Source organism: Pelodiscus sinensis, chromosome 4 (assembly GCF_052426305.1).
Source record: "Pelodiscus sinensis isolate ZL-2025 chromosome 4, ASM5242630v1, whole genome shotgun sequence".
In the NCBI taxonomy this organism is placed as follows: Eukaryota; Metazoa; Chordata; order Testudines; family Trionychidae; genus Pelodiscus; species Pelodiscus sinensis.
This window is the reverse complement of record NC_143055.1, coordinates 109188691-109203856: the sequence shown is the minus strand read 5'-3', so window position 1 is coordinate 109203856 and position 15166 is coordinate 109188691. Positions and strand designations below refer to the sequence as shown.

Below are 15166 nucleotides of genomic sequence, written 5' to 3'. Positions count from 1 at the left end.
GGTATCCATGAGGGCATTCAACTCAATGTTAAGGTCCCAATGAGGAATAATTTCCTTTACTGGCACAAAGATATGAATGATCCCTCTCAAAATCTGACTATCAGAGTTTGAGATAACAGATTTCCTTTGGACCCAAGCCTGAAACACCCAATTACCATTAAGTGGACACTGACCATACTGATAGACCAGAGGACTGAAAACAACAGGTAGACATGGGCACACAAGGTGCAGGGAAATATGGTTTAATTCTAGAGAGAAGGTACTCACCTTCATTGTTAAAATTCAAGTACAGGAATGGTGCACAAAGTGAATCAAGACCTGAGAGAAGAAAAGATGCAAAAGAACTATGAAAAGCTGCTCTTTCACAATCATAACACAAGATAAATGTACTGACTTATCAATGAGACCTACATATTTAAAATAGATTAAGACATCCTTAATGTAACAGAAAAAATATGAGAAAACTGCAGGCAAACAAAAATATTTTAAAACATAGAAGTTTACTGCTAAGTAGATTTGGACTTTTTCTAGCTTTATCACCATTTCCAGGAATGCTCCAGCAAGCTGTTCTCCCCCCAAAATCCAATTTAACTGTTCTGTGCAGTTCTAACGTTGCACTAAGTAGCATTAGCAAACAGAACATTTTAAAAACAAAATGGATGAAGTTTAAGGAATGCTAAAATGCAAGAGAAAAGATCAAATTTACACTATAAATAGAACAGAAAGTATAATACTACTAAGTTATTAAGTTAATAAGTATAATACTACTTATACTTATTATAAGTATATGTACTATACGTATAATACTCATTATAATACCACCACATTTTCAGCAATCCACAGATATATTCTCCAGACATTTCTACTTTAACAGCTATAAGTGAACAACTGAACCCAAGTTTAAATTCTAATGAACAAAAATAAAAGGAAACAGCTGAAAAAAGAAGCACGTGTGTGTTTTGTTTTGATCTATTTAGAAAGTGTCTCTATATTTTAAAGTAAATCTTCCCTTTTGTATGCATTTCCAACTGAATGACTAAACTTACATGTTAAACTCACCTTGCCAGTACACAAGATCAGGATGGGAAACTACCCATGCCTTCAATACCCGTCTAAATTTTGCATGACCCTCTGGTGATGACAGCAGCTCATCATACTGATGACAGCGAGGAATATCAACCTCAATCTGCAATACAAACAAGCATAAAAAAAAAGAACAGGATATTTGGGATGGCATCACAGAAATCCCACAACACTGAAAGATATGGAATGCATCCAATGTATTTAGGTTAGACCACTAATATAAACATAATCTATTTAATTTCTCACCTTCAAAAACCAATGTGGGGGAAGAGGGTGCATTCCATGAGCTGCACACAGATTAAAAATACAGCCTCTCTCCCTCAAAAACTTTTTAAAAAGTGCTGACCTCTCAAAATTGTATCTTTGAGGAGCCCAATGTCACTTCCTTCTTTGTTTTCATTGAATTGCATCTTTTCTGATAATAATGTATTGACCTAATTGAAAAGAAGCCTTCAATAGGACTTTTGCCATTTACCATTTGACAGGACTTCTTGGAGAATCTTAAAAAACAACTAATAGTCTAGCAGCAGCTTAAAGACTACCAAAACATGTAGATGATACCATGAGCTTTCGTGGGTACAACAAAGAAGCGAGTTTACTCACGAAAGCTCATGATACCATCTACGTGTTTTGTTAGTCTTTAAACTGCTGCTGGAGACCTATTAGGTGTTTTTAAAGTTTTTCCAGTTACAGGCTAACTCTGCTACCTCTCTGAAGTTCTTGGAGAATGTAACAGAAAGGAACCCATTTCCATTAAGTATTACATGCCTTCAGATTCTTCTGAGGGTATGTGGGGATGCTGTGCATCTTGCATCATTTAATCTGAAGTGCATAGTAAGTAGTTTGTATAACAAGTACTTCTTAACAAGATGGACTTTTTTAAAACTTTTTTTAGATTTTTATGACCTTTGTTTGTTGTTTCAAATTAGTATTAAATAAAAATCAGCAGCATTAGCTGCAGTAAAATAGTTGACTTACAACTCACAGAAGGAAAAAAAGCCTTCTGTATCTTAAGTGACAGCACTTGAAACTAAAAAGGAATCTTACCTGTCTATCAGTAGGAATTGGAGTGTCCTTATCAATGGCATCATACTTTGCTTGAATGGCTCCCTAAAGTGAAACAAGAACATTTTAAATAAATAAAAAGACCTGCAAGATGTAGCCTCATAGAAGTGTGGGACTAGAAGGGACCTGAAGGGGCATTTTAGTCCAAACCTCTACATTCACAGCAGGGTAAGTATTATTTCTAGGCCATCCCTGATAGGTATTTCCACCATCTGATCTTAAACATCTCCAAAGATGGAGATTCCACAGCCTCCCAAAGCAATTTATTTCAGTTCTTAACCACCATGACAGTTAGGAAGTTTTTCCTAATGTACAACCTAAACCTCCCTTACTTCTTTTGTCCTATAGTCAGAGACTAAAGAATCAATTTATTTCCCTCTCCCTTGTACAGCCTTTTATATACCTGGAAATTGTTACCATGTTCCCCTCAGTCTTCTTTTCTCCAGACCAAACAAATCCAATTTTTATAAACAACCCTCCTAGGTCAAGTTTTCTAGACTTGTAATTATTTTTGCTGCGCCTCTCTTGACTTTCTCCAATTTATCTATGTTTCCTGAAATGTGACATCCAGAACTGGTCACATTATACCAGTTGAGGCCTAATCAGAGCCAAGCAGAATGAAATTTGTCTACGTAATTTTTAACTTGCTCTTTTTCTATTTTAGGTTCTGATTCTACTCATTTTTAGCGTCATTCATGAAGTTTGAGGTTCAATTGCTACTAAACTTTTTGGAGAAAAATGTAACAAATGGCTTCTTTTTAACACTTCTGCCGTTTCCACATCTTTTGTTCCTGTTTCTCTCCTCCACCCAACAGACTTACTCTGTCCTTGGTCTTCCTCTTGCTTCTAATTCTTGGTAGAATGTTATCTTGTTACCCATTACGTATCTAGCTAGTTTAATCTAATATTTCCTTTATACCTGCGTTATTTGTTTATTATCACCCTTTGTAATTTGACCTATTTTCTACTTTTTGGAGCATAATAACTCTTTTTTGAATTTCAGATCATTGAAGATCTCCTGGTTAAGCCAAGGTGGTCTCTTGCCATACTTTTTATCTTTCTTACACTGTGGGATAGTTTGTTTTTATGCACTTAATAATGTTTCTGAAATACTGCCAACTTTCTTGAACTGTTTGCTTCCCATTGGATCTTACCTTATTTTAAAACAGCAATAGATCTAATATATCTAGACTGTCCAGAAGAGAGCTGAACAGTGTAAAACACATTTTTTGGGGGGGGGGAAGTCCAAGACTGGGAATACAGTGGGATTTCTCTGCAAGTAGTAACCAAAGCTGCTGCAAGTCAGAGAGTGGCTGGTATTTGCTCTTAGGCTGCTGGGGTCTGAGCTGCTGGCTCAGGACTGTGGCTATACATAGAAACCCTGTATATGGGCTGAATCATGCTGTTTGGTTGTTTGTGAAGCACTTAGGTTTAGAACTACAGCAGAAAAGCACTCAGAGGCACCACAGATTGGAAGGCAAACTGTGAGACAGCCCTTCAATGGTCTGGATTCCATCCTAAAGAGTCACAGTGGGGTGGAAAGGAGATTATTCTTCCCTCAAAGTCTTTATTTTTTTTCTAGCCCTTGTTGATTGGGGATGGTAATGCTAAGTGTGTTTGTTGGCATAACAACAACAACAGATTGTTTATACATAGCAGCAGTATTTTAAAATGTTGCCCAGAGTGCCTAGGCACTTATCTTTTCTGGATAAATCAAAAATAAACTAAAACCCTGACAAGTTCAACATTCCTTGGCAATATTGACTAAAAATCATGAAGTGAAGCAAAAAATTGCCCCAATACTGAAATTAATTCACAAAGTTTCAGATATTATTCTCTCTTCACTGTTCCAAATAATACAAAATATACCTATCTAATCTTCATCCCTCACTAGTGTCTGTAATTAGTGTGAATCATCCTCTCTCTTACCTCAACTCCCAGTAGAGCAGCCCAGGTTAAACCTCTCATCAGTGGAGGAATGTCAACTCTGGCTTCTTTCCAGACCTGATTTTTTTTGTATGGATAAGCCTGTAGGGAAAAACAACACACCACTTTCTTGAAACAAACAAGATCCTTTCTTTAGGGTAAACTTCTCTGTCACTGGACACAAAACACAGTAAATCTGTTTACACTATTTTACAATGTAAAAGAGGAGTACACCTTTTTAAAAAACAAGGTCTAAGCATCTACTGTTGCTGCTTCAAATAATCAGTCCAACAGTCCCCTTTTATTGGAAAGCAAGTGACTGCCATGTTTTGTTACATTTTAAAGGTTAAATATAAATAATGTTTGCAGAGTTTCTAATTTCTTCTGTATTTAATATTCCTTTTCATAGTAACATGACTGTTTAAAAAAGTCTTAGAGTTAGTGTAATACTTATTACAATGTGTAAAAAAATCCTGAATGAACCCATCTCTTATCTCTTGACTACTTATGTGTATTCTTGCACACACACACACACACACACACACACACCACACAAAAACACATAAAATGATATTGCTGAGAAAATTTAAAAAACCATGGCATAAGAATAAACAAACCTCCCTCCCGTACCCAGTGATATCACAGTACAGATTAGTTTGAATGTGCAAGACCAGTGCTCAGTCCATAATGGACAATGCAAAAATGATACTGGCATATCTGAGGCTACGCTGCTCACATTTAATTTTGGACTGCCCACTGCTGTTAGAAAATACATAGGATGCTTCAGTGTCCTCTCTCGTTTACTACTGTTTATAGTAATGATTGATGTTATTACTCTTTGCATTTTAAAGGACTTTCTTATTGAAGGGGTTTCTAGAATTGCCTCTTTTTTACAGGTTCTCCTACTCCTATTTTTCCTGTTTACTTCTGCATCTAGTTCTCTTCTATAGTCCTCATTCCCTACTCTGATTTTTCTGCTTCAACTTGCAATTGCTTAGTTCTTTAGAAATCTCTAATTAATGAACGGAACGCATCAATCCACTTCAATAATGGATAATTGAGACTACTGAAGTACTATTAAAATGTATACCTTCAGTAATCTGTCAAAAAGAACAATTCTGTGTAGCTGGTACTCTGTATCCCTCTCTCGGATGATCAGAGGAAGATTGGCAGCTGCAGACAACTCATTATTACTGTTTGAATGAGGTAATTGTGACTGCCTGGAACAGAGTGAGAAAAACAGCACTGGAGACCGGCTAAAGAACAATAAACATAATTAAATGTACAAATAAGAATGTATACTGCAAAGTGCTTTTAACTTAGAAAATAATTTTCAAAGGAGACATTACTTCCTACTGAGCAGGATCTGTGCACACAGTGCTATATAGTAAATACCAAAGTCCAGATTTTCAAGACCAAGTAACTGCAGTTAGGCGTCTCAGTTCACATTTAGGTACCTAAATAAGCAGATTTATTTTCTATAGTGCTGAGCAGACAGTAGGTCTTACTGAGTTCAGGAGTCTAAATAGGAGATAGAAGGTTAACACTAGATTTCTCTTTTTGAAAACCTTGGTACAGTCATTGTGTGTGTCACTAGAATACAAACCACCAGTCAACAATAATGAATGCTATTATATATACTTACTCATCCTCAAGCAATGGATAAAATGCTTCCCCACCAACATCTTTCAGTCTCTGAAATTAATTAAGAATTAAGATCAAAATGATTTTCAGTACCTTAATGGGTACAATTAGAGCAGTGGTCTCCAACCTTTTTACACCCAAGATCACTTTTTAAGTCTCAGAACAGGCAAAAATCTACTGCCCCGCCCCTTCCTTGAAGCCCCGCCTACATTACATGAGGAAATCTAATGTAAATGTACTGCGCAGGTGCGCAGTTCAGAGAGGGCTCAAGAGCTACTCTTAGAGCCCCTGAGATCTACCGGTAGCTCGCGATCTACTGGTTGGTGACCACAGAATTAGAGGAATATGAAAAGTATTAACTTATAACTAATCACTTTTAGCTGTTTGTGCTATTATTGGCTTAAACATTAATTTATTTGTGATTAGCAGGGCTCGACAAATAACGTGGCTAGTAGATTACAACCTGGAAGAGGTGGCGCAGAACGATATCACGCAGCTGGCGAGCAGAGCTCGCTGCCGCTTGGCGAGCCCTGTGATTAGGGATGTCAACATTCAGAGGCAGCAAGATGGGGAGGCAGGAGCCAGTGCCCATGGGAGCCAGCTTTATGAGCACCAGATCTGCCCCTACTCCACTTTTGCCTCTGATAGAGAGGCAGCAGCACGGAGGGTTGGGGGGCAGGCTGGAACTCATATACTCGGGGAGCCAGATCTGCCTGCCCACCCGCTTCGCTGCCTCCTTAAAAGCCGGTTCCCCCCAGCACTGGCTCTGTGGTGCCATCTGCCTCCCACCCCACGCTATCAGAGGCAGCAGTGGGGCAGAGGCAGGCAGATCTATCAGAGGCAGCAGTGTGGGATGGGGAGGGAGTAGGGGAAGCTGCTGCAAAGCAGCCTCTGCTTGCAGCCTCTGTTTGTGGTGGGCCCAGGCTCACTGTGGACGGAGGCTACTCTGAGGCAGCAGCCCCTATTCACAGTGGGTCTGAGCTCCCCACAGACAGGGGCTGCTGCTGTGGAACAGCCTCCGTCTGCAGAGAGCTCAGACCCCCCCTCATGGACAGGAGCTGCTGCCACCCCATGCTGCTGCCTCTGTATCAGGGGCAGCAGAGCAGGGTGGCAGGCTGGAGCTGGTCTGCACAGAAAGCCAGTTTTAAAACAGCTCCCCTTGCAGACCAGCTCCCACCTGCCACCCCACACTGATGCCTCTAAGGAGAAGGCAGCAGTGTGGAGTGGCAGGGCTCCCCAGGAGTGGGCCTGGGAGCACACTGGCTGCTTGCCCTGCCTTAGGGGACTATCAAATAGACATGTAACCACTTAAATTTTATGCCATTACACGACTATTCTATTATACACTAACATCCCTAGTTGTGATAAAGGCAGCATATCCACCCTTAACAGATAAGCAGTATGAAATATTTAATATTACGACTCTTATAGTCAATGGAAGCTATTCCGTTTACACTTCTAGCAATTCTGAACATTCATTTTGTTCACCAAATGTTAACAGGTTAACACTGCGCAATTGTTCTTTTGTTGTTCTTTGACAAGGACTTTTAACTCAAGTATCTACAAACCAACAATGAAATTTAGCACGGCTTTTTAAATAAAAAAATTGAAGTTATCAAATCTTTTCAGTCATGACATCTGAGAGAGAGAGACAGTAATAAAGATATTCTCAGGAAAGGTGATAGGCAAGCGAGGTTAAACGTAAAGCCTCAAGTTTACAGACATCTTCAGTGCAATATGATTAAAGTTTAACATCATCTTCCCTACGGTGTTCTGTTATGCAGTTCAATCTCTAACTAGATGGTATAGTGGCATTTTCCCTGGGTATTGACAGAGCAAGTTCAGACTGACTTCATTCATCACTGATCCTTTTTTGATTACAATCATTGTGCTTGGAGGATTCCAAAAGATGAAGATAAATCTTACAACTAACACTGCCAGTTTGACTGAGAGATTAGCAAGATTCAGGTTAGTATCCTATCAAAAATGAAAGCTCTGTATATTTATCCACTACTGCATTTGTACCCTTAGGCATAGATATTTGATTTTTATAGTCCCCAAACTCACCACAGTGAATTGCTGCATATTGTAAGAAAACATTTATTTAGTCAGTTTTCATGTATTAATATAAAATAGTGCAGTTTTGTTGCATCATCATGATTTTATACTGAGTGCACAGAACTAGTTACCTCATGCTTCATTTCCTGTAATAAGCTAGAAATTAAAGGGATTCAAGCCAAAATGGACCAAAATTCTAAGCTATCCAACTGTAACATCCATTTAATTTTTGTATGACATCTTCCTCCAAATAGCTTGAAATATAAAATACTAACTGTGCAGCATTAACATGAAACTATACAGTGGAGACTGCATGAGAATGAATGTGTGAACAGACCATGAGAAAAATAATATTTCAGTGAGAATATGGTAAAACCTGGAATCAGCAATTATCCAAAGCATCCTAATAATATTTGATTAGTCATTGTTTAATTAATGTGGATTTCTAATGGAGGTGAAACAAAACAATATTCAGTAATTTTGAAGGAATCTCTTAAAATCTAATGCCTAACAACTGCAGATTCCAGTTTCAAGTTTCCAAAGACTGAGATTAAACCATTGGAAAGCTCAGGAATAATAGCAAACCTGTCCCTTTGCAAAGTCAGCTGACCTTAGATTTAAATATAAGGGGCCACCTATGTGTAAAAGCAGGCTCTTTTCTGGCCAGGCCTCGTGCGCATAGCCTTCCTAGCACAAGATTACCTTCCCCTCAAACCAAAAATCCTGCACTATGTGACTTAAGATCAGTAAAAACCAGGAGTAAGACACCAGGCAGGTAAGGGTCATACAAAGTTCGCGCCACTCAAGGGCCATCTCACCCTCTCCCTTTACCCCTCAGCCTGTCACTAGGCAGACAGAATCTGTTAAGCTTATCACAACTAAGCGCGGGAAAGCTCTTGCTCTCTCTATAAAGCAGCTACCCCTCCTGCATCCAGTTGAGAGTTCCCGAAAATTTGGAAGGCAGAACACAAGCCAGGTTCTGAGGGCTGATCACCCAAGGGTCCCCTCCCGCTCACCGAATCTACTGAATCTTCTGCAGAGCGTACGAATAACGAATATGCTGTTGTCTCTGTTGTCCCTGGTATGTCTGATAAGTGTGAGTATTGCTGTGTAAAGTTAGTTAAAAGTTTGATAAATAATAGTGTTAAGAGTAAGTTAGTTAGAAGTTTGTTAAATAGTATAGTTAGGAGTTTAGATAGATGTTAGACCTTAGGAGTAAAATTAATGTAAATATAACTGATAAAAATCCCTGGGGTGTTGTTGATAATTATTGGGACTTGGAAAAACCTCAAGGTATTTTCCTCTATTGTATTGCAGTTGGTTTATTGTTACTGTTAATAGTTATCTGGTGCCCACGCATGTAAAAAGCTGATAAATAAAAAGTTATAGTTAAAAGCATTTTAATAAAAGTTAAAAGATATTCAGAACAAGGTTGCCTGTTTCCGCACCTGTGTGGGGCTGGCCACATTCTCGAACCTTCCATTTTACCCCAACACTATGGACAGAAATAAAACTTCTGACACATCAGAAGCAAAACTAGATAACACTCATTCTTTATTTTTAACTTAGTCAGCCATCACTGAATGTCACAATTACCCTGTGAAAACATAGCTGTTGCAACATAATGAACTTAAGTAGCACAAACATACCAAGAAAACCCAATTCAGTAATTTGTTTCTGACAAAATCATTGTTATTTTAAATTATATGTAATACAGAATCTAATTAACTTGGTCCAAGGAGTTTTTAAGGGATCCAGAGCATACAAGTGTCAAGGAGGGACTGCCTGAAATGGTGTCTTGAAATAACGGCAGCACTTGTTCTCTTACATTCCTTAAAATATCAATTGTTTCTGCAATTCAGTTAAAGCAGCTAGATATGTATGCAGGATCGTTGTGGCCATGTTGATTTCAGGATATTAGAAAGACAAGGTAGGAGAGACAATATCTTCTACTGGGCCATGTTCTGTTGGTAAAAGAGAGAAGCTTTTGGCTTACACAGCGTTCTTCTTCAGGCCTGGGGAAATATACACATAATATCACAGCTAAACATATTTTGTAAAACAGTAAAATGTATTCACCTGTGATACATGGAGTATGTTTCCCATACCTGAAGAAAAACACCGTAAACTCGAAAGCTTGTCTCTCTCTGAGCAACAGATGCCTGTCCAATAAAGATGTTACTTTTCCCTTCTGTGTGCGTATATTTCCCTTCTCTCTAGGCACAGGGGAACACATTTCACTTACATTTCTGAGTTGACACAGAGACAGTAGAACAGTTGTGTCATCTAGAAGGGAACTTCTATCTCGTCCTTGCCCAAAGCTCTCGCCATCTTCAAACAAAAAGCTTCAAAGAGAAAGACAGAACCTCAATTCCTGGTTATTTTAAAGACACAATAAAAACGCATATGAACAAAAACAAGATACAAATTCTGCATCAATCAGCCGCTTAGCAACAAAAATAAAACACTAACTCCTAGAACTATACCGTACTCCTGACTACACTGAACTACCTTTTAAAATACTGTGTCAAAAGCTAATAATATTTAAATGATGCTGAAAGAAAACCTGAGAAATACCTTTTTTTTCTTTCAAGATACTGAACAAATAATAGGATGCCATTTACTGCTCTGCTTTGAAGGAGCTGAACTAGATTAACATTTCCTTTTGTTCCTCATCCTGGCACAGACCAGGATTAATAGATACACTAACTTCTTGTATTGTGGAGGCAGGGGAAAATAAATGCCTTTTGTCATTCAAAAGTCAAAGACCAAAAATAATGCACCTAAAGCTGTAAATTAGGATCTCGTAAGGTGTTTATCTCTGTGGCCGTAACAGTGTAATTCTTTAGAACTATGGATACATCCAAATGAGGTTAAACAAGTAATCCAAGAGAATGCCTCTGTATCAGTGGCCTGACTGTACCCGTGAAGGTTAACCAATGAGCCCTGGGTTTTTTTGTAGTGACAACTGTAGCATAGTTTAGTCCTATGATACACTGCAAATGTATCATTGGATTTAAAATGTTATCTTGTAGCCTATTGATACTTCATTATTTTGAATCTTGCATGCATTGTTGCAAAAATTTTGGATACAATGTTTAGTGTGTGGTGGTGATGTAAAATCAAGTGGGATAACAGTGAATGATAGTTTATATGTGGAAATATGGAGGATTTTTTTTTCCAAACTGCTCTCTGAAATTAAGAAGTTAGAATTTCTAAAAACACCACGGTTTTTCCTTTTCTTTTCTTTTGCTTTGGTGGTGTTTTTTTTTTTTTTTTTAAACATTACACTTCTCTGTCTACCCCTATCTTTGTGTTTCAGTTCCCCAAAGTATTTTCCATTCCTTACTTGGGGAGTGTACAGATGGGTGGTTTTGATCGAATTATTTCTTTGTTGACAAGTTCTTTCTCCAAGTCTCCTCCAGCCAAACACCAGAGATAATACACCTCTTCAACAGATCTTTCTGCTAGGTAATCACAGTCTTCATCTATTAACAGAAGCCAAATTAAAATGAATTACAGCTTTTTAAGCAGCTCATGTTTTTTCACTATCATTCTAAACACATTTTAGTTAGAAACAGATTACTAGATTTGAAAGGTCATGTGGCCTACTGCAGAATTAAGAGAAAAGTGATCTTCCCTTTGCAATATCCTACAGCAATGCTCATGGGAAGACAAAGGCAGCTGGACAGACTACATGGTTATCTTGCATTCCGTGAAGAAAAAAGTGAAATATTATCTGCAGTTTGACTTCATGGCAGAAAAATGAGCAACTTCAGATAAGTACCCTCGGTGCAAGTATGAGGTTTTGATTTTTTTTTGTTGGGGAGGTGGGGGGAGGGAGAGTTTGCTTATTTTACTCACAATTCAAAAGGAATTTCTCTTCCATAATACAAAGAGTTAAGAGTAAACAGCAACCACTGAAGCAGTGATTCACATTCAAAAACCTCAGTTTACCAAAATGTTACATGCAAGACACACATTTAAATAACTATCTTTGGTTTCAAAATATTAATAAACAAGAATATCCAAAATAATAAAAAGCTTCTGAGATAAATCAGAAAGAGTCATAGCACCCCCATCCCACTCAAACTATTACTTTGAATTCTAAGGGTAAGAAAATCCCAACTCTTTTCAACATATTGTCAAGTGAGTGTGAAGTTTTAACATAGACTTTTACAAATGCAACCTCTCCCACACAGACTGTGATTTATAACTGCCAATAGCCTATAATTTCCAATACCCCACTGCTGATGTAAACTTTAATAATGGATGTACAGCCAATCCTCACAGGATATGTCCAATGAGCCCCCAGTCTGCAAATCAACACACAGTAATATGAAAAAGAATCAGCATCTAAACCTCAGAACTAGGCTGAAAAACATCATCAAGAGACTCATGCAGATCAAGGATAATGAATGGATAGCTGTTACAAAGGATGATACACAAGGGACACGTCTATACAGCAGGGCTTAACTCGAAATAAGCTACACAAACTGAGCTGTTAATTGCGTAGCTTATTTTGAAATAGCTTATTTTGAAATTGGGCCATCTACACAGCACTAATTTCGAAATAGAGCACCCTTCCTCCGACTTCCCTTACTCCTTGTACAATGAGAATTACAGGAGTCGGAGTAAGAAGTCCTCTAGCTTGACATGATTTCGATATTATTTTGAAATGACTGCCTGCTGTGTAGACGCGGACTAAATATTTTGAAATAACTAAAGTTATTTCAAAATAAATGTTGCTGTATAGACATACCCAAAGTAAACAAATACAACACAGATTAGAGATACCCTCCCTCTGTCCACAAGTGCTCCCACATAATACTCAGTAACCATTAGGAAGCAACAACAAGAACTTGCTACAAGCATGCAGCGTCACTACTTTAATAATTTGTAACAATTTACTTCACTTTGACCTCTACAAACAACATTTTATTTATTTCCCTTTTCATTCTGTCCCTGTTACCTTTACACAGCTGAGTGATGTCCTCTGGAAGAGTTAAATTAGCACATCTCAGAGAAGAGGAGAACAGACTGGCAGGTTTATGGAAGGGTGGGTATAGAGAGGCCACTTCACTGAACACACTGTCACATAGCACCTGGTCTGGAGTTGGTCTTGAGTAAAACATTTTGAAAAGTAAAGAACAGCAAGGAAAAAAATACGTAAAGCTCCCTTTAAAAACATCTAATATACAGATTGATAAGATTCTGGACTCTCATACCACCAAAGAAATGATCTTGTTTATCAAATCAAAATGCAAAACTTCATATGAATATCAGTTCACTGTGAGCAAAGTTATTTAAAATAATTCTGTATATTCTACACCCTACACTTTATTTATAACCAATCATTCTTATTCTCAACCCAAGTTAGGTTCTTCTGTCTTTCCTGCAGCCATAAGCCAATTTTCAAAGGTAAAGATAAAACCCAGTGTTCTTTTGTTCATGAGACTTTTTTCACATTTGCTTAGGTAGTAGCTCTGTTCTGTACTTAAGTGTTTTTTCTTTCACTCATGCCAGAGCATATTATAAAAAACGTGAATGAGGAATTATGATTTTTGGATGAATTTTTGGAGAGACATAAGCTTTCAAGCTTCGACAGAGTTCTTTTTCAGGTCACCTGAAGAAGAGCTCTGTGAGGTTCAAAAGTCTCTCTCAGTCTCTCTCTTTCCCCTCCCCGCCAACAAAAGTTGGTCCAATAAAAGTTTATTACCTCACCCATCTTGTCCCTCTAATATTTTGGGACCAAGTAAGTTACAATGCCTCAAGCAACAACATGTAAAACTGTGTTACGAAGTAACACCGATCATGTTTGTTATGCTACAGCTATAAGAAACCACAAATTTCCAAAGAGGGAATCAGTAAAACCTGTCAACTTAAAAGTAACGGAACAGTTTACTTTCAAACACCCACATTCAATCTTCATTTTGCTGTCTTCTAGTTCTTTTTATTAAAATAAAAATAATCAGGAGTCCTGATTTAAATAACTTGTTTTTAGACATCAAGCATCATAAATGTGCTTATTTCCTTTTCCCTAAGCAAACACTGCTGATTAGTCACCATTCTAATTTAATCTAATTTGTAGTGCTTCAAACTGCAATCTAATTATTTCAAACATTTTTGTTTGGAATTTAAAAAGAAACCATCATATATAGTAAACAGCTCTACTGGATGTACATTTCTTAGGTAGTAGCTCTGTTCTGTACTTAAATGTTTTTTCTTTCACTCACGCCAGAGCATATTATAAAAAATGTGAATGAGGAATTCTGTTTAGTCACAGGCTGGGAAAACACAAACCTGTTCATGAAAATTACTGCGACACCTGCCCTAATCCTGGTTTAATGTATCAGCATTGCTTTTACTTTTTACTCAAGATTTTTTGTAATACATGTAAAAGAAATTTTAGTTGATAATGGAAAATAGTACAAAAGTAATAAACTGATGCATGGATATATGGATGAACATATATATCTGATGTGCTTTTATGCAAATCATTTCAACATTAACTAGATGAAGCTGTACTAAAATTTAGTGTTAACTACTTTTGACCCAGTAGAATTATTCAATTTATTCTAAATTTGGATTGAATATTTACCTTTTGGAAGGTTGAAATGTAAGGCATTTCTTCAGTAGAGCTATGGCATTTTCAGGAAGTTCCTGGAAAGTAAGGTGAAAAAAAAACATGCTCAACAATTACTACTTCACTAAGCCACGTTAAGCATATATGCATCTTATGTACATAACTAGTTTTACTGAAGTCAATGGGACTACTTATATACTTAACGGTATGCCTGGATTAGGATCTAAAATGTGGCTATTCAATCATGAGTATACTGTTTGGTCTTGACAAAATGTTCTAGAAGTGAGAATTAATAAAAGCCCAGATTTTCAAAACTGACTGGGGACCTGGGTGTCCAATTTGAGAAACCTTACAACATTGGAAGTTCTTTCCCCTGAAAAATCTGAGGCCATCCCTTTATAGTTTCTCATCCCACCCACCCAATAACTGAGCCAATCACAACCACTAGTTGCTTTTGAAACTGTCAACTCAGCTGTGTAATTATATACCTATAGAATTATTACAGCACTATGAATTAGCTCACCAAATACAGATTTTAAAAATCTGCATCACTGGAAGACCAAGAGTCTGAAAAGCATTATCTAAATTTTACTTGAATTGTCAGCAATTTCGGCAAAGGACTAAGCTCTTCTGACCACTGATGGCCCTATTAGATTCAGAACCTGAATTCTAAAATATCACAACAGTAAAAAAAAAAAACATACTATGAAATCAAAGTAATCAAATAAGTTACACATCTTTTGTACTGAATTCACTTTAGCAAAGACGAAACAAGAATGAGTCTTATAAAACATACAAAGCATT

General features: G+C 37.4%; 1 protein-coding gene across 6 annotated transcripts in view; it reads right to left on the bottom strand.

Annotated features, from left to right (window-relative positions):
• The window catches only part of TBCK (TBC1 domain containing kinase), a 185255-nt gene that overhangs the window by 117468 nt on the left and 52621 nt on the right, over nt 1-15166 (bottom strand). For all 6 annotated transcript variants that reach the window (XM_075929695.2, XM_075929700.2, XM_075929699.2 and 3 more), the window contains exons 9-18: nt 14378-14439; nt 12749-12897; nt 11126-11264; nt 10022-10121; nt 5720-5769; nt 5165-5294; nt 4078-4176; nt 2131-2193; nt 1060-1186; nt 268-318 (exon numbers count right to left, since the gene is read on the bottom strand). In XM_075929695.2, coding sequence (XP_075785810.2) covers nt 268-318; nt 1060-1186; nt 2131-2193; nt 4078-4176; nt 5165-5294; nt 5720-5769; nt 10022-10121; nt 11126-11264; nt 12749-12897; nt 14378-14439 — 970 coding nt within the window. The remainder of the gene's footprint in view (nt 1-267; nt 319-1059; nt 1187-2130; nt 2194-4077; nt 4177-5164; nt 5295-5719; nt 5770-10021; nt 10122-11125; nt 11265-12748; nt 12898-14377; nt 14440-15166) is intronic.